The 19150-nt window shown below is 40.7% G+C and overlaps 3 protein-coding genes across 3 annotated transcripts; 2 read left to right on the top strand and 1 right to left on the bottom strand.

The window, feature by feature from the left end:
* Nucleotides 1-12742: 12742 nt before the first annotated feature.
* On the bottom strand, nt 12743-13309 carry LOC142170391 (uncharacterized). Its single transcript, XM_075232292.1, has one exon. It carries the CDS (start codon nt 13307-13309, stop codon nt 12743-12745), a length of 567 nt encoding a protein of 188 aa, XP_075088393.1.
* A 1121-nt stretch (nt 13310-14430) lies between these two features.
* On the top strand, nt 14431-14784 carry LOC142170390 (uncharacterized). The gene has a single exon (XM_075232290.1). It carries the CDS (start codon nt 14431-14433, stop codon nt 14782-14784), a length of 354 nt encoding a protein of 117 aa, XP_075088391.1.
* A 1069-nt stretch (nt 14785-15853) lies between these two features.
* On the top strand, nt 15854-17720 carry LOC107778279 (uncharacterized). The gene is made up of 3 exons (XM_016598501.2): nt 15854-16204; nt 16345-17034; nt 17076-17720. The coding sequence occupies exons 1-3, from the start codon at nt 15854-15856 to the stop codon at nt 17718-17720; spliced, it is 1686 nt and encodes a 561-aa protein (XP_016453987.2).
* Nucleotides 17721-19150: the final 1430 nt, after the last annotated feature.

Raw genomic sequence — 19150 nt, 5'->3', positions numbered from 1 at the left:
TTGTGATTCATGGGTTTCCGGGTCTAGGATTATGTTAGGTATTGAGAGTTAAACATGGTGTATACCGAGCAACACATTTAAACACTCTGCTTTATTTCTGTTTAAAATTGTTACTTCCGCAAAATATTTGGGTTTTCTTCCGTAATTAGGCTTACCTAGTCGTATAGATTAGGTATTATCACGATGGTTCACGGAGGGCGAACCGAGGTCGTGACAAGTTGGTATTAGAGCTCTAGGTTCATATGAGTCATGGATCACAAGCCGGTTTATTAGAGTCTCGTTGATCGGTACAAAGATGTCTGTACTTATCTACGAGAGGCTATGTAACTGTTAGGATAAATCTACTTCATTTGATTTCCTTGTCGTGCGATATTTTTGACATCATAATTCTAAACTTCTGTCTTCTATTCTCTCACAGATGGTGAGGACATGTACTACTCAAAATGATCAGGCAACCGCGCCCCTACTGCAGCCGCCAGAGGCCGGGGACGGGGTAGAGGCAAAGGACGCGCACATGGTGCAGCCAGAGAACCTAAACGAGCTGCCGCCGAGGTACCACCAACGGATCTAGCCGGAGTCCAGGTACCTAACACGCCTACTGCTACTACCACTCCAGCTTTTCAGAAGACCTTGGCACAGTTCATGAGCATGTACACCACTTTGGCTCAGGTAGGGTTGCTTCCCCTTGCTGCAGCTATATCTCAGGCCGGGGGAGGAGCATAGACTCCCGCTGCCCGCACTCCTGAGCAACGAGTCCATGTTGAGCAGGTCCCTGAGATTATTCCTGTATCGGCTGCAGTGCCAGCTTAGCCCGAGGACAGGGCAGCTTCTTTCGAGGATGAGCAGTTGAGGCTTGAGAGGTTCAAGAAGTACAAGCCTCCTATATTCAGTGGTCTAGCATCAGAGGATGCTCTAGGATGTGTTGATGAGTGTTACTGCATTCTCCGTACCATGGGTATCTCAGGATCGAGCGGGGTTTCTTTCACTACCTTTCAGCTTCGAGGAGCCGCCTATGAGTGGTGGCGCACCTATGATATAGACAGTCCAGATGAGGCTACTTCACTGATTTGGGCTCAGTTTTCAGATCTGTTCTTGAGGGAGTATGTTCCTCATAGCCTTAGGGATGCATGGCGCGCAGAGTTTGAGTATTTACGCCAGGGTGCTATGACTGTTTCAGAGTATGCTGTCCGTTACATCAGTTTGGCTAGGCATGCACCAGCCTTGGTTTCCAGTGTTCGCGAGAGAGTTTGCTGGTTTATTGAGGGCCTTATTCCCAGCATCAGATCTAGCATGGCTCGTGAGTTGGAGATGAATATTTCTTATTAATAGGTAGTGAGCATTGCTAGGATGATTGAGGGTATGCATGCTAGAGAGAAAGAGGAGAGGGAGTCCAGGAGGTCTCAAGAGTCGGGCTATTATTCTGGTGCCCGTACCCCAACTGTAGGTCGTCATGGTAGGGGTTATATAAGTCGCCCTGTTCATTCAAATCTTCTAGTAGCCAGTGGTATTCCAGCTCCTCCTAGACCTCAGGAGCTTTATTATGCACCACCGGTATCTAGCGCGCCTCCTGCACGGGGTGTTTTCATAGGGCAGTCCAGCAGACCTGGCCCTAGCCAGTCACATCCACCACGTCCTCCCAGATCTTATTTTGAGTGTGGTGACACACGTCATATGGTGAGGGATTGCCCCAGACTTGGGAGGGGTGCACCTCCACAGACTTCTCAGCCACAGCGTGCCCCGCAGAGCTCTCAAACTATGGTTACAGCTCCAGTTGCTACCCCACCTGTGCAGCCAGCTAGAGGTGGAGGTCGGGAAGGTAGAGGTCGCCCTAGAGGGGGAGGCCAGGACAGATACTATGACCTTCCCGCCCGTATCGAGGTTGTTGCCTCCGATTCTGTCATCTCAGGTATTATATTGGTTTATCACAGAGATTCATTGGTTTTATTCAATCCAAACTCTACTTATTCTTATGTCTCTTCTTATTTTGCTCCACATTTGGGTGTATCTCGGGATTCGTTGAGTTCCCCTATTTATGTTTCTAATCCTGTAGGAGATTCTCTCGTTGTGGACTGCGTTTATCGGTCCTGTTTGGTTGCTCTTAGTGGTTTTGAGATGAAAGCTGATTTATTGTTACTCAGCATGGTTGATTTTGATATTATCTTGGGCATGGACTGGTTGTCGCCCCTTTATGCTATTCTAGATTATCACGCCAAAATCGTGATGCTGGTTATGCCAGGTGTACCGCGTGTTGAGAGGAGGGGTACTTTTTATTACACCCCCAGTAGAGTTATTTCTTTTCTTAAAGCTCAGCGTATGGTTGAAAAGGGGTGTGGCACATATTTAGCTTATGTGAGAGATGTCAGTATTAATAACCCTTCAGTTGATTCAGTTCCAGTAGTACGTGATTTTCTCGATGTGTTTCCAGCTGACCTTCCAAGTATGCCGTCTGATAGAGATATTGATTTTAGCATTGATCTATTGCCGGGGACTCAGCCCATTTCTATTCCTCCGTATCGTATGGCTCCTCCTGAGTTGAAGGAGTTGAAGGATCAGTTACAGGAATTGCTTGATAAGGGTTTTATTCGGCCTAGTGTATCACCTTAGGGTGCTCCTGTCTTGTTTGTGAAGAAAAATGATGGTTCTATGCGTATGTGTATTGACTATCGCCAGTTGAACAAGGTTACAGTGAAGAACCATTATCTTTTGCCTCATATTGATGATTTGTTTGACCAGCTTCAGGGCACACAAGTGTTTTCTAAGATTGATTTGCGCTCAAGTTACCATCAGTTGAAGATTCGGGAGCCAGATATCACGAAGACTGCTTTCAGGACTCGGTATGGTCATTATGAGTTCCTTGTTATGTCATTTGGGCTGACCATTGCCCCAACAGCCTTTATGTATTTGATGCACAATATGTTCCGGCCGTATCTTGAGTCATTCGTCATTGTCTTTATTGATGACATTTTGGTGTATTTTCGAAGTCGGGAAGATCATAAGCAGCACTTGAGGACGGTGCTTCAGACTCTAAGAGAGAAGTTATATGCTAAGTTCTCGAAGTGTGAGTTTTGGTTGGATTCAGTGGCATTCTTAGGCCACGTGGTATCGAGTAAGGGTATTCAGGTAGATCCGAAGAAGATAGAGGTCATGCAGAGTTGGATCAGACCAGCCTCAGCTATAGAGATCCGTAGTTTCCTTGGTTTGGCGGGTTACTACCATCGTTTTATAGAGGGATTTTCATCGATTGCAGCCCCTATGACTGGGTTGACCCAGAAGGGTGCTCCGTTTCAGTGGATGGAGGAGTGTGAGGCGAGCTTTCAGAAGCTCAAAAAAGCTTTGACCACAACCTCAATTTTGATATTGCCTACATGTTCGGGGTCTTATACGGTTTATTCTGATGCCTCGAGGTTTGGCCTAGGTACGGTGTTGATGCAGGACGGTAGGGTGATTGCCTACGCGTCCAGACAATTGAAGATACATGAGAAGAACTACCTTGTTCACGACCTTGAGTTAGTTTCCATTTTTCACGCCTTGAAGATTTAGTGCCATTACTTATACGGTGTGTAGCATTTGTCCAAGCAAAAAGATCTAAATATGCGCCAGAGGAGGTGGTTAGAGTTGCTAAAGGACTATGATATCACTATTTTGTATTGCCGGGGTATGACCAATGTGGTGGCCGATGCTTTGAGTCGCTGGGCAGAGAATTTGGGGAGTTTGGCTTATTTACCAGCATCAGAGAGGCCTATGGCGATGGATATTCAGGCCTTAGCTAGCCAGTTTTTGAGATTGGATCTTTCTGAGCCCAGTCGGGTTCTAGCTTGCGTGGTTTGTCGGTCTTCCTTATTTGATCTTATCACGGAGCGGCAGTATGATGATCCTCATTTGCTTGTCTACAAGGACAAGGTTCAGCACGATGATGCTAGGGATGTGACTATTGATGATAATGGGGTATTGAGGATGTAGGGTCAGATATGTGTACCCAATGTTAATGGGCTTCGAGAGTTGATTCTACAGGAGGCCCATAGCTCGCGGTATTCCATTCATCCGGGTGCCGTAAAGATGTATCTAGATTTGAGGCAGCACTATTGGTGGAGGCGGATAAAGAAAGATATAATTGGATTCGTAGCTCGGTGTCTCAACTATCAGCAGCTGAAGTATGAGCACTAGAGACCGGGTGGGTTGCTTCAGCAGATAGAGATTCCGGAGTGGAACTAGGAGTGAATCATAATGGACTTTGTAGTTGGGCTCCCATGGACTTTGAGGAAGTTTGATGCAATTTAGGTGATTGTGGATCGGCTGACCAAATTCGCTCATTTTATTCCTGTGTGTACTATTTATTCCTCGGAGCGGTTGGTAGAGATTTATATCCGGGAGATTATTCGTCTGCATGGTATTCCAGTTTCCATCATTTCATATAGAGGTACCCAGTTCACATCACGGTTCTGGAGAGCTGTTCAGCATGAGTTAGGTACTCGGGTAGAGTTGAGTACAACATTTTACCCTCAGACGGACGAACAGTCCGAGCGCACTATTCATATTCTTAATGATATGCTTCGTGCGTGTGTGATTGAGATTGGAGGGTCTTAGGATCAGTTATTTCCATTGGCGGAGTTTTCTTACAACAACAGCTATCGGTCCAGCATTCAGATAGCACCGTATGAGGCTTTATATGGTGGGCGATTCAGATCTCCGGTGGGTTGGTTTGGAACGGGTGAGGCCAGACTATTGGGCACAGACTTGGTTTAGGATGCTTTGGAGAAGGTTAAGGTGATTCAGGATAGACTCCGTACAGCCCAATATAGACAGAAGAGTTACACGGACCGGAAGGTTCGTAATGTTTCCTATATGGTTGGAGAGCGTGTTCTACTTCGAGTTTCACCTATGAAAGGTGTCATGAGATTCAGGAAGAAAGGAAAGTTGAGTCTGAGATTTATTGGCCCTTTTGAGATATTGAGGTGTGTTGGGGAGGTTGCTTATGAGCTTTCCTTACCTCCCAGCTTGGTCGAAGTTCACCCGGTATTCCATGTTTTAATGCTCCGGAGGTATCACGGGGATCCATCACACGTGTTGAATTTCAGTTCAGTCCAGTTGGACAAGGATCTATCTTATGTTGAGGAGCCAATGGCAATATTGGACATGAAGATTAGAAAGTTGATGTCAAAGAACATTGCTTCGGTAAAGGTTTAGTGGCGAGGCCAGCCGGTCGAGGAGGCGACCTGGGAGACCGAGCAGGATATGCGCAGTCGTTACCCTCATCTTTTCACTACTTCAGGTATGTCTATATGCTCGTTCGAGGATGAACGAATGTTTAAGTGCAGGAGGATGTGACGACCTAGCCGGTCATCTTAATAATTTATGTCCCAATCCCCTATAAACTGCTTTCCCCAAGTTTAATTCTGCTATTTTGATTTACCAGGATGTTCGGCTTTGAGTTTCGGAGAGTTTTGGGACACTTAGTGCCTAAATGAACACTTAAGTGTTGAAAAGTTGACCATAGTAGGAATAGTGTGAAGATGGTCTAGGAATGAAAATCTGATGGTTCTGTTAGCTCCGTTGGGTGATTTTGGGGTTAGGAGCGTGTTCGGATTGTGTTTTGGAGGTCTGTAGCTAATTTAGTGTTGAAATGCCTATAAGTTGAATTTTGGAAGTTTCCGGTTCGATAGTGAAATTTTTGATCTGATGGTCGGAATGGAATTCCGAGAATTACAGTAGCTCTGTTATGTCATTTTGGATGTGTGTGCAAAGTTTCAGGTCATTCGGAGGTGGTTTGGTTGGGTTTTTGATCGAAAGCGTATTTTTGAGAATTTTGGAGTTCTTAGGCTTAAATCCTTGAATTATCCGAGGTTTCGATGTTGTTTTAGGTGTTTTAAGGATTGGTACAAGTTTGGATAGTGTATTGTGTCTTGTTAGTGCCTTTGGTTGAGGTCCTGGGGGCCTCGGGATGATTTCGAATGGTTGACGGAAGGATTTTTGAAGTTAAGAGATTGCTGGTTCAGCTGGTACCTATCATAAGCGCACCTGTGGTTTGGGTTTTGCAGGTGCGGAGCCACAAAAGCGGATATTTGCCTTGTCATCAGAGTCCGCAGATGCGGAAGGTAACCGCAGAAGCGGTTTCGCATATGCGAAAAGGTACTCACAGGTGCGGTTGTTGGTCACTTAAAGGAAAGTTGCATATGCGACGTTAGTTCCACAAAAGCGGGATTGTAGATACGGTCCCATGACCGCAGATGCGGAAATCGCTAGGCAGAACATATAAATAGTTGCCTTAGCGAATTTGAGGGATTCTATCACCATTTTCATCCGGGTTTGAAGCTTTTGAGAGAGATTCTTGAGGAAAACAAAGGAAAATCACTTGGAGGTAACATCTTTGACTTCATAACTCATTTTTATGTCATTAGAGGCCTAGTTAGTGGTGAGAAATTTGGGAAAACGGTTAGTTAGGGCTTGAGTTTTAGAGGCCTTTAAATGAGGATTTGAGGGGCCATTTAGACTGCGATTTCAGTGTTCTTGTTATGTATGGACTCGTGAGAGTACGAGGTTTCTGAAAGTGTAAATTTCACCCGATTCCGAGACGTGGGCCCGAGGGGCGTTTAGATCATTTTACATAATTTCGCGTATTAGCTTAGAATTTAATTGTAGAATCAGTTGTTTGAAGTGTTATTTATATTATGAAATTGAATTGAGTAGATTTGGGCCATATGGAGTCGAGTACACGTGGTAAGGGCGTGGTTTTACGTTGATTTTGAGTCGGTTCGAGGTACGTGGCTTGTCTAACCTTGTGTGGGGGATCTTCCCCTTAGGATTGTTATATTTGGTAATTGAAATGACTTGTACGTGAGGTGACAAGTGCGTACTTATGCTAATTGTTGGAAATCCGGTTTTCTTTAAGTGATTACTAGTATGTTTCCCTTCATGTTTCCATTGCTTGCACTATTAAGCCTGATGTTAGCCTAGACAAGCATGTCTAAGTGACTTAAATTGATTTACTTGATTCAACTTGCCTTACTTGAATTTTGTGCACCATGCTAGGCTAGAATCACTTATTGCCTTAATATGAATTTTGATATTCCTTTTTATCTTCCTGCTGCTGCTGTGTATTTATTTTGGGACTACAGATATGGGATTCCGGTAGCTCCCCCTTGTCTGTTTACTTTGGGACTACGGGTTAGATTCCCGATAGATACCCTGCACATTTACTTTGGGACTATGGGTTAGATTCCCAGTAGATCCCCCTGCACAGTTATATGGAACTACAGGAATGCACCCGGTAGATTCCCCCAGTATTGGGTATTTTACATTTGGAACTACGGATCGGGATTTAGGTAGATCCCCACGCATTGATAGATAGACTATGGGATGGGATACCGGGAGATCCCTCGGACATATATATAATAGGCTACGGGACGGTATCTCGGGGGATCCACTAGACAGTTGTAATTGGACTACATGACGGTATCTTGGAAGGTGCCGCGGTTGTTATCTTTTTGTTGAGCTATATTTCTTTTCGTGGCTTGTTTTGTCTCTGATCTAGTTGTTGTTGTTCTGTCAATTCTATGTTATTTCTTACTGTTGAACTTATTTATACTATTTTATTCCACACTGTTAACCCTTATATTGTATTTAACCTCAATAGGGCCCTGACCTTCCTTGTCACTACCCAACCAAGGTTAGGCTTGGCACTTACTGAGTACCGTTGTGGTGTACTCATGCCCCTTCTGTGCATGTTTTTCATGTGCAGATCCAGGTACCACTGATCAGGCTTACTATCGTTGAGGGAGGCGACGACTTTAGAGACTCCGAGGTACATCTGCCGTATTCGCAGACCAAAGAGTCCCTTTCTATTTCTGCCTTTAGTATTTAGCCTTTCTGTACTTTCTGTTCTTTATTAGAAATTCCGGAGTTAGAGCTATGTAGTATTTCTTTTCTTAGCTTGTGATTCATGGGTTTTCGGGTCTTGGATTATGTTTGGTATTGAGAGTTAAACATGGTGTATGCCGAGCGGCACATATAAACACTATTACTGCTTTATTTATGTTTTAAATTGTTACTTCCACAAAATATTCTTCCACAATTAGGCTTACCTAGTCGTAGAGACTAGGTGTCGTCACGATGGTTCACAGAGGGCAAACTAGGGTCGTGAAAATCTTGTTACGTGCTGCAGCAGGATTATGTTAGGATATGATTCTTTGTGGTTATTTCGTGTGTTTTGTTTTTCCCTTGTGGGACATATTCATAGCATGGTGTAGTTTGGGTTGTACCTATCAGACTAGTTAGGCAGTCCTCTTATTTGGGTCTCTTTCCATCTTTGTTTATATTCAAGTTGTTGCTTTTTGGGTTCGGATTGAGTCATACATCGATCTATATGGCATTGTGTGTCATATGCCGGCCGAGAAGCTTGTACTCGGTGATAATTGGACCTAGAATTAGAGCAATCATATTTTGATAGGTTATGTTTAGAAGAATAAAGTCATTAGTCAGCTCAAAATTTGGCAATGTCCCTTGCCGGGCGAGAGAGCTCCAGGAATTGTTGATTTGGCGGATGGTTAAGAGTTTATACATGTTTCATTTATCATTTGTAGTCTTTTGGAGGTTTGGAAAAAGGTTCTATTTGATATGAGGTATATTACCAGTACCACATTTAGTAATGAGCAGCTATTGTGGTCGGAAGTTATTACTATGAGTACATGAGTTATGTGGTACATCATGTGAGTACATCCTAGGAACATATTTATGGCTTGACGCGGCTTTTTGAGATTTGTACATTGTGCATATGTTAGAATCATATGTTATAAGGAATTCCAAATGTTGGGATTTGGTCCTAAAGTTTATAGGCTAAGGTTGAAGAAAAGATCTTCAGTCGGAGTTACGCCAATGGACTTTGATGGATTGTGGTGGCATGGGATTAAGCATGGGTATGTGTATGGTGAGTATATACAATGATTTGATGACATTGGAATGACTTTGAGCACAGTCAAGGACGAACATATATTTTAAGTGGGAGAGAATGTAACAACCTGGAAAGTTGTTTTGAGATTTAACATTCCATTCGGCGGTTTCAGACTTTGAGTAGTTTCATATGATGTATTATGACTTTTATGTATGGTCTATTTTGGTTTTCGAGTGGTTCGAGATTGAGTTGGAAGCTTTAAGTTGGAAGTGTTGCCTAAGGTTTGACCTTTGTGTAAACGGACTCAGAATCATGTTTTGATGGTTTTAATATGTTTATATGATGATTTGAGACTTGTGCGTATGTTCAAATTTGGTTTTGGAGGTTCCTAGAAGGAACTCGACACTATTTTGTCGAAAGTTGGCAATTTAAAGAACTTAAGAGTTCATAAGTTTGACCAAGAGTTGACATTGATGTTATTGAACCACAATTGTGTTTGACTTTGGATTGGTCTATATAGTTAAATTGAATTTGTGTGCAAATTTTAGAAGTAATCCAAAGTGTGCAGGTGTGATTCAGATACTCTTTTGAAAGAATGAAGATTTAACAACATAAGGGAAATTCTATTATGAATGAACCTCGATTCTTGTGATGGTCCCGTGGATGTTTTGCTCCTTTGGACAAGTTCGGATAATGTATTTGTACTTTTTGGTATGATTGGATGGGGTTCTGAGGGGCTCGGGTGTATTTTGGATCATGTATTGAGAGACTAGTTAAGGATTTGGAATTTGACCATACTTAATAACGGGTCAAGACGATCTCTTTTTGATGTTTTGAGTGTGCGAGCAGGTTCGTAGTGCATTTTATGATAGGAATACATATATGGTTTGTGTTTGGGAGGTTCCAAATGAGTGTTCTAAAACAAAGATTTTGCGATTGTTGATTTTCTGGTGCAACAATTTCAAAAATGTCGGTTATGTCCCTGAAATTTTTAGACTTCCTTTAAAACTTCAAAATATCAATATCTCCCTCATTTTAAGACCAAGTTGGGTGATTTTATTTTTTTGGCAAATTATACTACTAGGCATACTAGTAGTTTTTTTATTTATTAAAAGTATATCAATAGTTAATACAAAAGGATAATAACATGTCTGGTGGCCTTACAAAGTGGAAGTAGTAATACTTGAGGCGTACATTGACCCTAATATCAATGGTTCGTTTAATACTCCCCATTGATAGTACATGAATTTGAACTATGTTCAGATTTGCACTAGGCTTGCACGCGGACATGCAACTATTTTGTGTCTTGAGAATCACTGATGTCCTTTGATGATCAACCATCACATATTGCAACTTATTTGCATTACATACAGTTTCCAGTTTTCTTTGTCCTTTGCCTTCAAACTTCCTTTTGGGTAAATGAAACTGCCCCGCCAGTTTATTATCCATCCTTGTCGTCCATGAGATCTCAACTATTGGCTTTCCAATATCACGCTTACACATATGTTTCGATGTATTGCCATGCACTGCCCAAGACATCTTAAGTAGTATATGTTTTCTTATTCGATGCATTCCCTTCGAATCTGTAGTGTCCACAACTTTGTCACGTTCTCTAACTGTCATGCCTACACTATGGACATTATTTTTGGCATGTGCAACCACGCCTCAAAGCCTTTTGTTCCAACCAAGTAATGAATCTCGATCCCATTGCTTTGATTTTTTTTCCTTCTTTGCATTGGAATTAATACATATTATTAAAAATTTCAACTGGGATTTCAGTAACATTCTTGCATCGTCCTTGTTCCTTCCATAATGTTATGTTGCCCTTGTTTACTGTGATGGATGATTTCTTTAGTCCTCCGGTGTTTTGTGTTGTAGATGCTGAGAATTTGTTGGCCTACTTGGTCCCTATTTGTATCTCGTTCATAGTCCAGCTGTGTGAAGTCCGTTCAAATATTGCTTGTCTACTCATCTGCTTCTTTAGATCACGAAGCTGCTCCCCTTTAATCTCTCTTTTCATGATTGTGCCATCCCTTGCTTTACTCTTCTTGGATTGAGCACACAGTACTGATACCACCAAGTGAGATCTATGTAAGGGAGTTGTCATTATGCCATTACATGCAAAAAATAAGACACGATTAGTAATTAAAAGAATAACCATATTCTCCTCCTGAACATGGTGATTGACTAAGGTTCCATGCTTGCTCCTGCTCCTGTTACTCCTTCCCTCATCCCCTCCTATTATCTTGCAACTTTTACTCATATGTATGGGCATTGTAGCTTATCACTGTTGACTATTTTCCTCTCATGGATATCCAGATCGCTAAAACCATTACATTCAACTGGACCAATGTCAAGAGCATAGTTAGCTATGTGATCTCCCAACTTATTACCCTCCCTCAATGTATGCGATATCTTCATATTGCACCTATCCATCAACTCCATTATCTCCTCCATATATCCCACCACTGACCATGGCACATTCCATTCCCCTAGAATTACATTTCCGGCTACCATTAAGTCAGTATGTGAGTCTATCAAAATATATTCATTTGCAACACAATATCTCAATGCTTCCAGAATGGCTTTCACTTCAGCTTCTGTGTTTGTGCCTTCTTCTATCTCTTTGCCACACGCATATACTAAATTTCCTTCTTCATTTCTCAAAACATATCCAATAGAACTTCTCCTAGGATTGCCCCTAGAAGCCCCATGTGTATTGACCTTTACCCAGCCTTGTTCAGGAAACTCCCACATCACCTTAGTTTATGTCAACTTAGGTGTAAATTGTTCCATCATATGAATCAGATCAGGCCATTTGTGAGGAATATTCTGTAAACTTGGCTTTCTAAATTTTACCAGGTACTGCAAAATGGTTGATACCTTGTATATAACCCTATTCACTGACACTGCATCTCCATATTTGTAAGAATTTCTCCTCTTCCATAACTCTCACACTATAAATGGATGGCAAAGCTTGAATTATTGGTTTGATTCTTGGTATTGTCGGGGCAGTCCAACACTTCACAATAGCTTGGTGAAATGTTAAACCTTCAATTTTAATACCAGCAGCGGATAAAAAGTATTGCCACACTTTTCTAGCAGCATAAGAAGTGAAAAATAAGTGTGGCATTGTTTCCTCTTGAGATGTAACACAACACCAACATTTAGAAACCATTTGATAGCCCAATATTCTTAAACATCCAAAGGGATTTTATTCTTCCACACCTTCCACATGAAGAATGAAACCTTAAATTGTAAACCTTTGATCCATATCATCCTATAAGCATTACAAGGTTTCCTTCTCATCCTTATATAGTCCCATGCAGATCTGACACTAAAATTACCCCTTGTTTCAAGTGTCCAAAATGGTTTGTCCAGAATAAAGCTCTTTCTAGGTGGCTTGATGTTCTGCAAAACGTGGTTGGCTAAGTCATCAGGTACGAGCTGCCTTAGAAGCTGTGTATTCCACCTCCTATCCTGAACTACTTCATTTATATTTTGGATCGATTCATCACAGAAGAAATCCGGTGGGGTAGTGAAGTATAAGGCCCCCAGACCAGTCCAAATTTCCATCCAAAACAAAGAAGAACCAATCTTTGTCTACTAGACAATTTGGTGCTCAATGTAATCCCTGCATTCTAGCATCTTCCGCGAGATATGGGATCCTCTTTTCCAAGGAACTATAATTGGATTCATTTTCTTGCAGTATTTTTGACATACAAAGGAACTCCACAGTGATGGCTTTGTTCGAAAGTTCCACCATAGTTTACAAAACAATGTCTTAGCTACATCATGCAGTGATCTAAATCCTACACCTCCTTCTTCAACTAGTAGACATAATTTATCCCATGAAGCTCAATGTCTGTGTCCCCCTTCTATTGAACTGCTCCAAAAGAACCTTGCCATAAGCTTGTGCAGTTTGTTAATTACATTGGTTGGTACATTAACAGCACACAAGAGATGTATAGGCATGCTTTGTATTACATGAGAGATCAAGACTGCTCTGCCTCCAATAGAAAGAAGCTTCCCCTTCCACGACTGCAATTTGTTCAGCACGTTATTTATCATTCCTTTATAATAGTCCATCTTCCTTCTAGCATAAAATATTGGGCACCCCAGAAGAGATGTAAAAGGAAAATCTTGTCTACCAATGACAGTAACTCTTTCTACCTTTCTCCACACCTCTTCATTAGCTTGATGATGCATATATATGGCCGACTTTTCTTTGTTGATCAACTGCTCTGAAGCTGTCTCATATGCTGTCAGCACTTTCATGATAAGCTGCAATGAAGTTGTATTAGAAGACGAAAAAATGATTGTGTCATCAGCATATGCTAAGTGATTGATCTTAGGGCTCCACTTTGGCATTCCAAATCCACAGAAGTATGGATTAGAATGGAGGGAATTCAATCCTCTGGACATTGCTTCAGCAGCCAAAATGAATAGAGTAGGTGACAAAGGATCTCCCTACTTAACACCTCTAGAAGACTTGAAGAAACCATGAGGCTGCCCATTTATCAAAACTGAGTACCAATTATTGGAAATTATCCCAAAGACCCAACCAATAAACATTTCTGAGGGAAAAAAATAATTTTGAAAGGAGAAGGGAATAGTATTATCAAAAAATATTTATATGTTGTTGGTTGGAATGGCAAGGTGAATAGTAATTTCGCCACTGTTCATTGGCCATAACTTCGGAATCCGGCGGTAGATTTTCACAAACTTGGTATCAAAAGATTCATTTTCTCATTGCGCACAATCCCCAATTGGTTTCATAGTAAAACTCATAACCATTTGGTCTAGATCTTAATTCTATTTTCTGCGAATTACTGTAGCGCTAAGCTTCCTTGAAAATTTCAAATTTTCTGGGCTCTTTTCACAATCAAGTAGTGAGGAACTTCAGTGAATTATCTTTTACTTTAACAGGTGGGATCTGTATTACCAACTTTTCTTTCTTCTTTGGAATATTGAAGAAAAATCTTCATTTGTCTTGCTTAAAAATCAACGAAGTACTGCCATAGCCACTGCGGCCAGTGGCCAGCTTCCATCTTTGTCTGGGCCATCTAGTCAACCTCCTGACCGCACACAGCCAGGCATGACAATAAATCCAATGGATTATGCAAAGGCACTAAAACCTACGCCCAACACTTCTACTATCCAAGATACAACATCAGTTGATCCAATTCCTCCAAGACAAGCTCAATTCTTTCAAGGACAACCAACTGTATACTTTACAGAATCAGAAGTTGAACGTATGAACTATATTGAAGGACTGCAATAGGCAGTTGTGTGCAAATTTTCATACGGATGGCTAGATATCAATGAAATACGTCGAATTGTTCCTATGCAGTGTGGTATCAAAGCTGATTGCAACATTGGATATCTTCGTGACAGGCACATTTTGATTCGATTTTCATTATGGCAAGATTACGTAGATTTCTCGTCAAAAGGTGTGTACTATGTTAAGGATAAGCATGGGGATGGATATGAACTAAGAGATCTATGATGCGAAATTTAAAGTTGTAGAGGAGACACCTAAGGTAATGGCTTGGATTTCATTCCCTAATTTGCTGCCTACTTATTTTGTCAAAGAATGCTTGTTCTCTCTAGCTTCTGCTGTAGGTAAACCCCTTCACTTGGATTTGGCTACTGTCAAAAAAACTAGACCTAGCTGTGCTCGTGTTAAAGTGTTGGTGGATCTGCTAGCTGACCTCCCCAAGAAAGTTCGAATGGACATTGTCAATGAAGTAAATGGGGATGTAAGAACTGAATGGGTAACCATTAACTATGATTATTTGCCAAAGTATTGTAAAGAGTGCAAGTTACAAGGCCATGACATACTTGAATGTTGGAGAATTAATCCTGATTTAAGGGAAAGCAAAAATGTCCAGCAGTAGGAAAATGTCAAAAATGTGAAACAAGGCACTAATAAACATGCAAAACATGATGCTCCTTTGATGATCCTTACTAGTGGTAAGGTAGTTGGTAATGCATGCACTCAATGGAAGGAAGTTCGCGATAATAGGGGACTAAACAAAGGCAAACAATCTAAAGGTACTACGACAGAAGGGAAAGAAATAGTTCTTGTTAACAATACAGCTGTGACAAAACAAATACAAACAACCAACAAATTTATAGTTCTAAAAATTGAAAATGGTGAGATCAATGAAGGTAACCAATTTGCAGTTGTGGGGGAAACTCCAGTTAAAAAAACCACAGGCAATAATGATATTCAGCAAAATAATTCCACAACAGTTGTAGAGAATGAGTCAGAGGAGCAGGAATTTGATTTTTCAACTCGACAAATAGTACAAAAGGTAACTTCTCCTAGCTCATCTAGGAGACAATCATCCAAGACACAACCCAAGAAACTGAACCCTGCAGCACCTACTTTCAATCCTACAGCAATAAAAATCATGCAGCAAATAGGGAACCAACAGCTGATTGTGTACAAAAAGATTTGGGGAATGAGCAACATTTTCACAATGAGTCAACTGCCCATTAGGTACAAATGGCATTCAAAAATAATGTAGTTCAAGTCAATACTTCATGTCAAGACATTCCTTCACAGGACACCAAAGTTGAACAACAAGTAGCAAACAACAAAGAAAATGAATTTGTTGAAGATACAGATTTTGAGAAATTCATGACCAATGAAAAAGAAAAATGGGCAGGAGGGAGATTATGGCTCAACCAAACAGAGGAAGACTTAGTAGATGGTCAGATTCCAGATACAATGCATAGTGATGAAGAATTTGGAGGAAATGAAGTGGAAGATGAGGATCAAAGTGTTAATGGTAATGCCAATGCAATCAATATTCAAAACATAAGTGAATGCACAAATGCAACAACAGAAAAGACAAAAGAGGGGAACATTAATATTATAGATCCAGGAGGGACTTCACATAATGCTCTTAGTAATGCCTTGAAAGAAGCTTAAAATGCAGACAAGAAACAAGACGAGCTATGACAGTGCAGGTTTATGCAAGAAGTACTGTTCCTTTGAGCACAGTGCAGGATGTAGCAGGAAGTAACGTTCCATTGAATAATACAATGTTGTTGACCAATGAACGTGCTGAAAAAGATGCAGAACTTATCAACCAGGCAGAGGATATTGTTACATCAAAAGAAGCGGTAGAAGCACATGATCAAGTTAACCATGCAGAACTTAAAGGTAGAGACATGGATGAGGAATCCACTGCACAAAAATTCCTTAATGTTGTCAAGCAGGGAGATCTGTCGCCAAGGCTTATTAAACTAGTAAAATCTGCAATAAAGGGAAAAAAGAAACAGTCAAAAGAGACTTCTATTGTCCCAGTCAGTGGAGTACAAACAAGGAGAATACTGTCCAAATCCCAAAACATTTAATGGATGCCATTATATGGAATGTCAGGTCAGTAAACACAATGCAAACATTTGAAAGGCTGATTACAATGAACAAAAAACATCATTTTTAGTTCATAGGAATCCTTGAACCTATGCAACAGTCTCACAAAATGGAGAGGTATAAAGCAAGAATTGGTTTGGCACAGGCTGTGGTGAATGTGTCAAACAAGATTTGGGCTTTTATTGATGAAATTTTTGAGGTTTCTATTTTATATAACATGACTCAACAACTGACTTTGAGATTGATGCACTCTGAAACACATGTTGAGCTCATCCTTACACTAGTCTATGCCAAATGTGATCGCACTGAAAGAATAGAACTATGGGATACTTTGTATGCAATGGCATCAGATATAACAGTACATTGGCTAGTTGGAGGCGACTTTAATGTGATAAGGGATGAGGAAGAGAAATATGGGGGATTGCCAGTTTCACTCATTGAAGTAGATGACTTCAGACACTGCATCAATACCTGCAACTTGACAGACTTGGGTTTTAAAGGAAGCATATTTACATGGTGGAATGGAAGATCAGAGGAAGACTGCATTTTTAAAATATTGGACAGATGTTTTGGCAATAATGAATTGCAACAGACCTTTCTTGGATGGGAGATAACTCACCTATCCAAAATTGGGTCTGATCATTGCCCAATGCTGCTGAAATGTGATATAGAAACTGCGCCAATTAGGAAGTCATTCAGATTTCTTAACTTCTGGACGAAGCATGAAACCTTCAAAGATGTAGTAAAGGAGAATTGGAATGTTGATTTTAGTGCTAACCCTTTCTGCATTTTAACTACAAGTTAAAGAAGCTTAAACAAGCACTATCTACCTGGAGAGGAGCTACATATGGGGATATATTCCAGAAGATTGCAAGCCTTAAGGAGGTGGTTATGGTTCATGAAAGACAATTTGAAGTCAATCATACACAGATGAATAGACAAAGATTACAACAGGTCCAAGCTGAAATGATTAAATATCTTGCATTAGAAGAAGAATTTTGGAGACAAAAAGCTGGCATGTTATGGTTCAAAGATGGCGATAGAAACACTAAATTCTTCCATGCCCAAGTTAATGGGCGAAGGAAGAGACTGAAATTATCAAGGATCCAGAATAACCTTGGTAACTGGATTGAAGAAGATCATTTAATAGCAGAAGAAGCAATAAAGTTCTACAAGGATCAATTTACAGAGAGTGCAGCTCAAAATGATTTTTATATTCTAAATCATGTACCTTCAATGGTAGATAGTGATCAACATGAAAGATTGATGGCTTTGCCTTCTAATGAAGAAGTGAAGAACACAGTTATGGGATTGAATGGGGACTCAACCGGTGGACCGGATGGACTCACTGGAGCCTTTTACCAAACATGCTGGGATATTATTGAAGAAAATGTAGTAAGATGGTCAAGGCTTTCTTTTGCGGTCAGCAGTTGCCAAGGAGTGTGACACACACAAACCTTATTTTATTACCAAAGAAAAAAGAAGTTATGACCTTTGCAGACATGAGACCAATTAGTCTTAGCAACTTTGCTAACAAGATTTTCTCTAGGGTTATTCATGAGAGGTTTGTTCAATTATTACCAAACATAATCTCAGAGGAACAGGCAGGTTTTGTGAAGGGCAGAAGCATAGTTGAGAACGTACTGCTAACTCAAGAAATCATTAAGGATATCAGGTTGAGAACAAAAACAGGTCCAAACGTTGTGATTAAGCTTGATATGACAAATGCTTATGATAGGCTATCATGGCTATTCCTGACCAAAATACTAAGGAAAATGGGATTTCCTGAAGCTCTTATTGGCTTGATCTTTGATTTGATTGGGAACAATTGGTACTCTATTCTTATAAATGGTCATCCTAATGGTTTCTTCTAATCATTGAGAGGAGTTAAACAGGGTGACCCTTTGTCACCAATTCTATTCATTCTAAAAGCAGAACCACTTTCTTGAGGATTGAATTCACTACACACTAACCTGTATTTTTGTGGATTTGGAATGCCAAAATGGAGCCCAAAAACAAATCATCTATCATACGCTGATAATATGATCATTTTCTGCTCTTCTGATGAAACTTCATTGAGACTTGTGATGGAGGTTTTGCAAGCTTATGAACCATCATCTGGTCAACTGGTGAACAAAGCCAAATCAGCCATATACCTGCATCATTTAACGAATAATGAGGTGATTAACAAGGTGGAAAGGATTACAGGTATACGAAGACAATGTTTCCCTATGACCTATCTTGGTTGTCCTATTTTTTATGCAAGAAGAAGGGGAGACTATTACCAGGTATTAATCACCAAGGTTATGGACAAATTGTAGTCATGGAAAGGAAAACTCCTTTCTGTAGGAGGCAGAGCTGTTTTGATCGCAGATGTCCTGTAAAGTATCCCAATTCATATGTTGTCAGCAGTTAATCCACCAAGTTATGTGATCAACAAATTACATAGCATTTTTGCCAAGTTTTTCTGGAGCAGCAATGTGGAAGGTAGCACTAGACATTGGGCTTCTTGGACTAACCTTTGTATGCCTTATGAGGAGGGCGGCATAGGTTTCAGGTCCCTACATGATGTATCCAAGGCACTATTCTGCAAATTGTGGTGGAATTTCAGGAGTAAGCCCAGTTTGTGGAGTTCTTTTATGAGTCAAAAGTACTACAAGAAACTGAATGCAGTAATTGTACCTTGGAAGCAAGGATCCCACGTGTGGAGAAAAATTCTAGAATGCAGGGACTTGATTGAGCATCAAATCTACTGGAAACTGAGAATGGGATCAGCTCTATTTTGGTACGACAATTGGACTGAGATGGGAGCCTTATATTTTCAAGTACCTGCAGAGTTTGGTATCGATGAGGATATTCATAATGTAAATGATCTG

Source organism: Nicotiana tabacum, chromosome 16 (assembly GCF_000715075.1).
Source record: "Nicotiana tabacum cultivar K326 chromosome 16, ASM71507v2, whole genome shotgun sequence".
In the NCBI taxonomy this organism is placed as follows: domain Eukaryota; kingdom Viridiplantae; phylum Streptophyta; class Magnoliopsida; order Solanales; family Solanaceae; genus Nicotiana; species Nicotiana tabacum.
The sequence above is the reverse complement of the archived record's forward strand: the minus strand, read 5'-3'. Positions and strand labels throughout refer to the sequence as shown.

Bases quoted from the DNA above. Each gene is read 5' to 3' on its own strand.
- LOC142170391 (XM_075232292.1), bottom strand. From the start codon at position 13,309: ATGTCCAGAGGATTGAATTCCCTCCATTCTAATCCATACTTCTGTGGA.
- LOC107778279 (XM_016598501.2), top strand. From the start codon at position 15,854: ATGACAGTGCAGGTTTATGCAAGAAGTACTGTTCCTTTGAGCACAGTG. The intron at 16,205-16,344 runs GTCAGTGGAGTA...CATCATTTTTAG, and splicing joins AAGAGACTTCTATTGTCCCA to TTCATAGGAATCCTTGAACC. The intron at 17,035-17,075 runs GTTGATTTTAGT...TTTAACTACAAG, and splicing joins TAGTAAAGGAGAATTGGAAT to TTAAAGAAGCTTAAACAAGC.
- LOC142170390 (XM_075232290.1), top strand. From the start codon at position 14,431: ATGGCTTGGATTTCATTCCCTAATTTGCTGCCTACTTATTTTGTCAAA.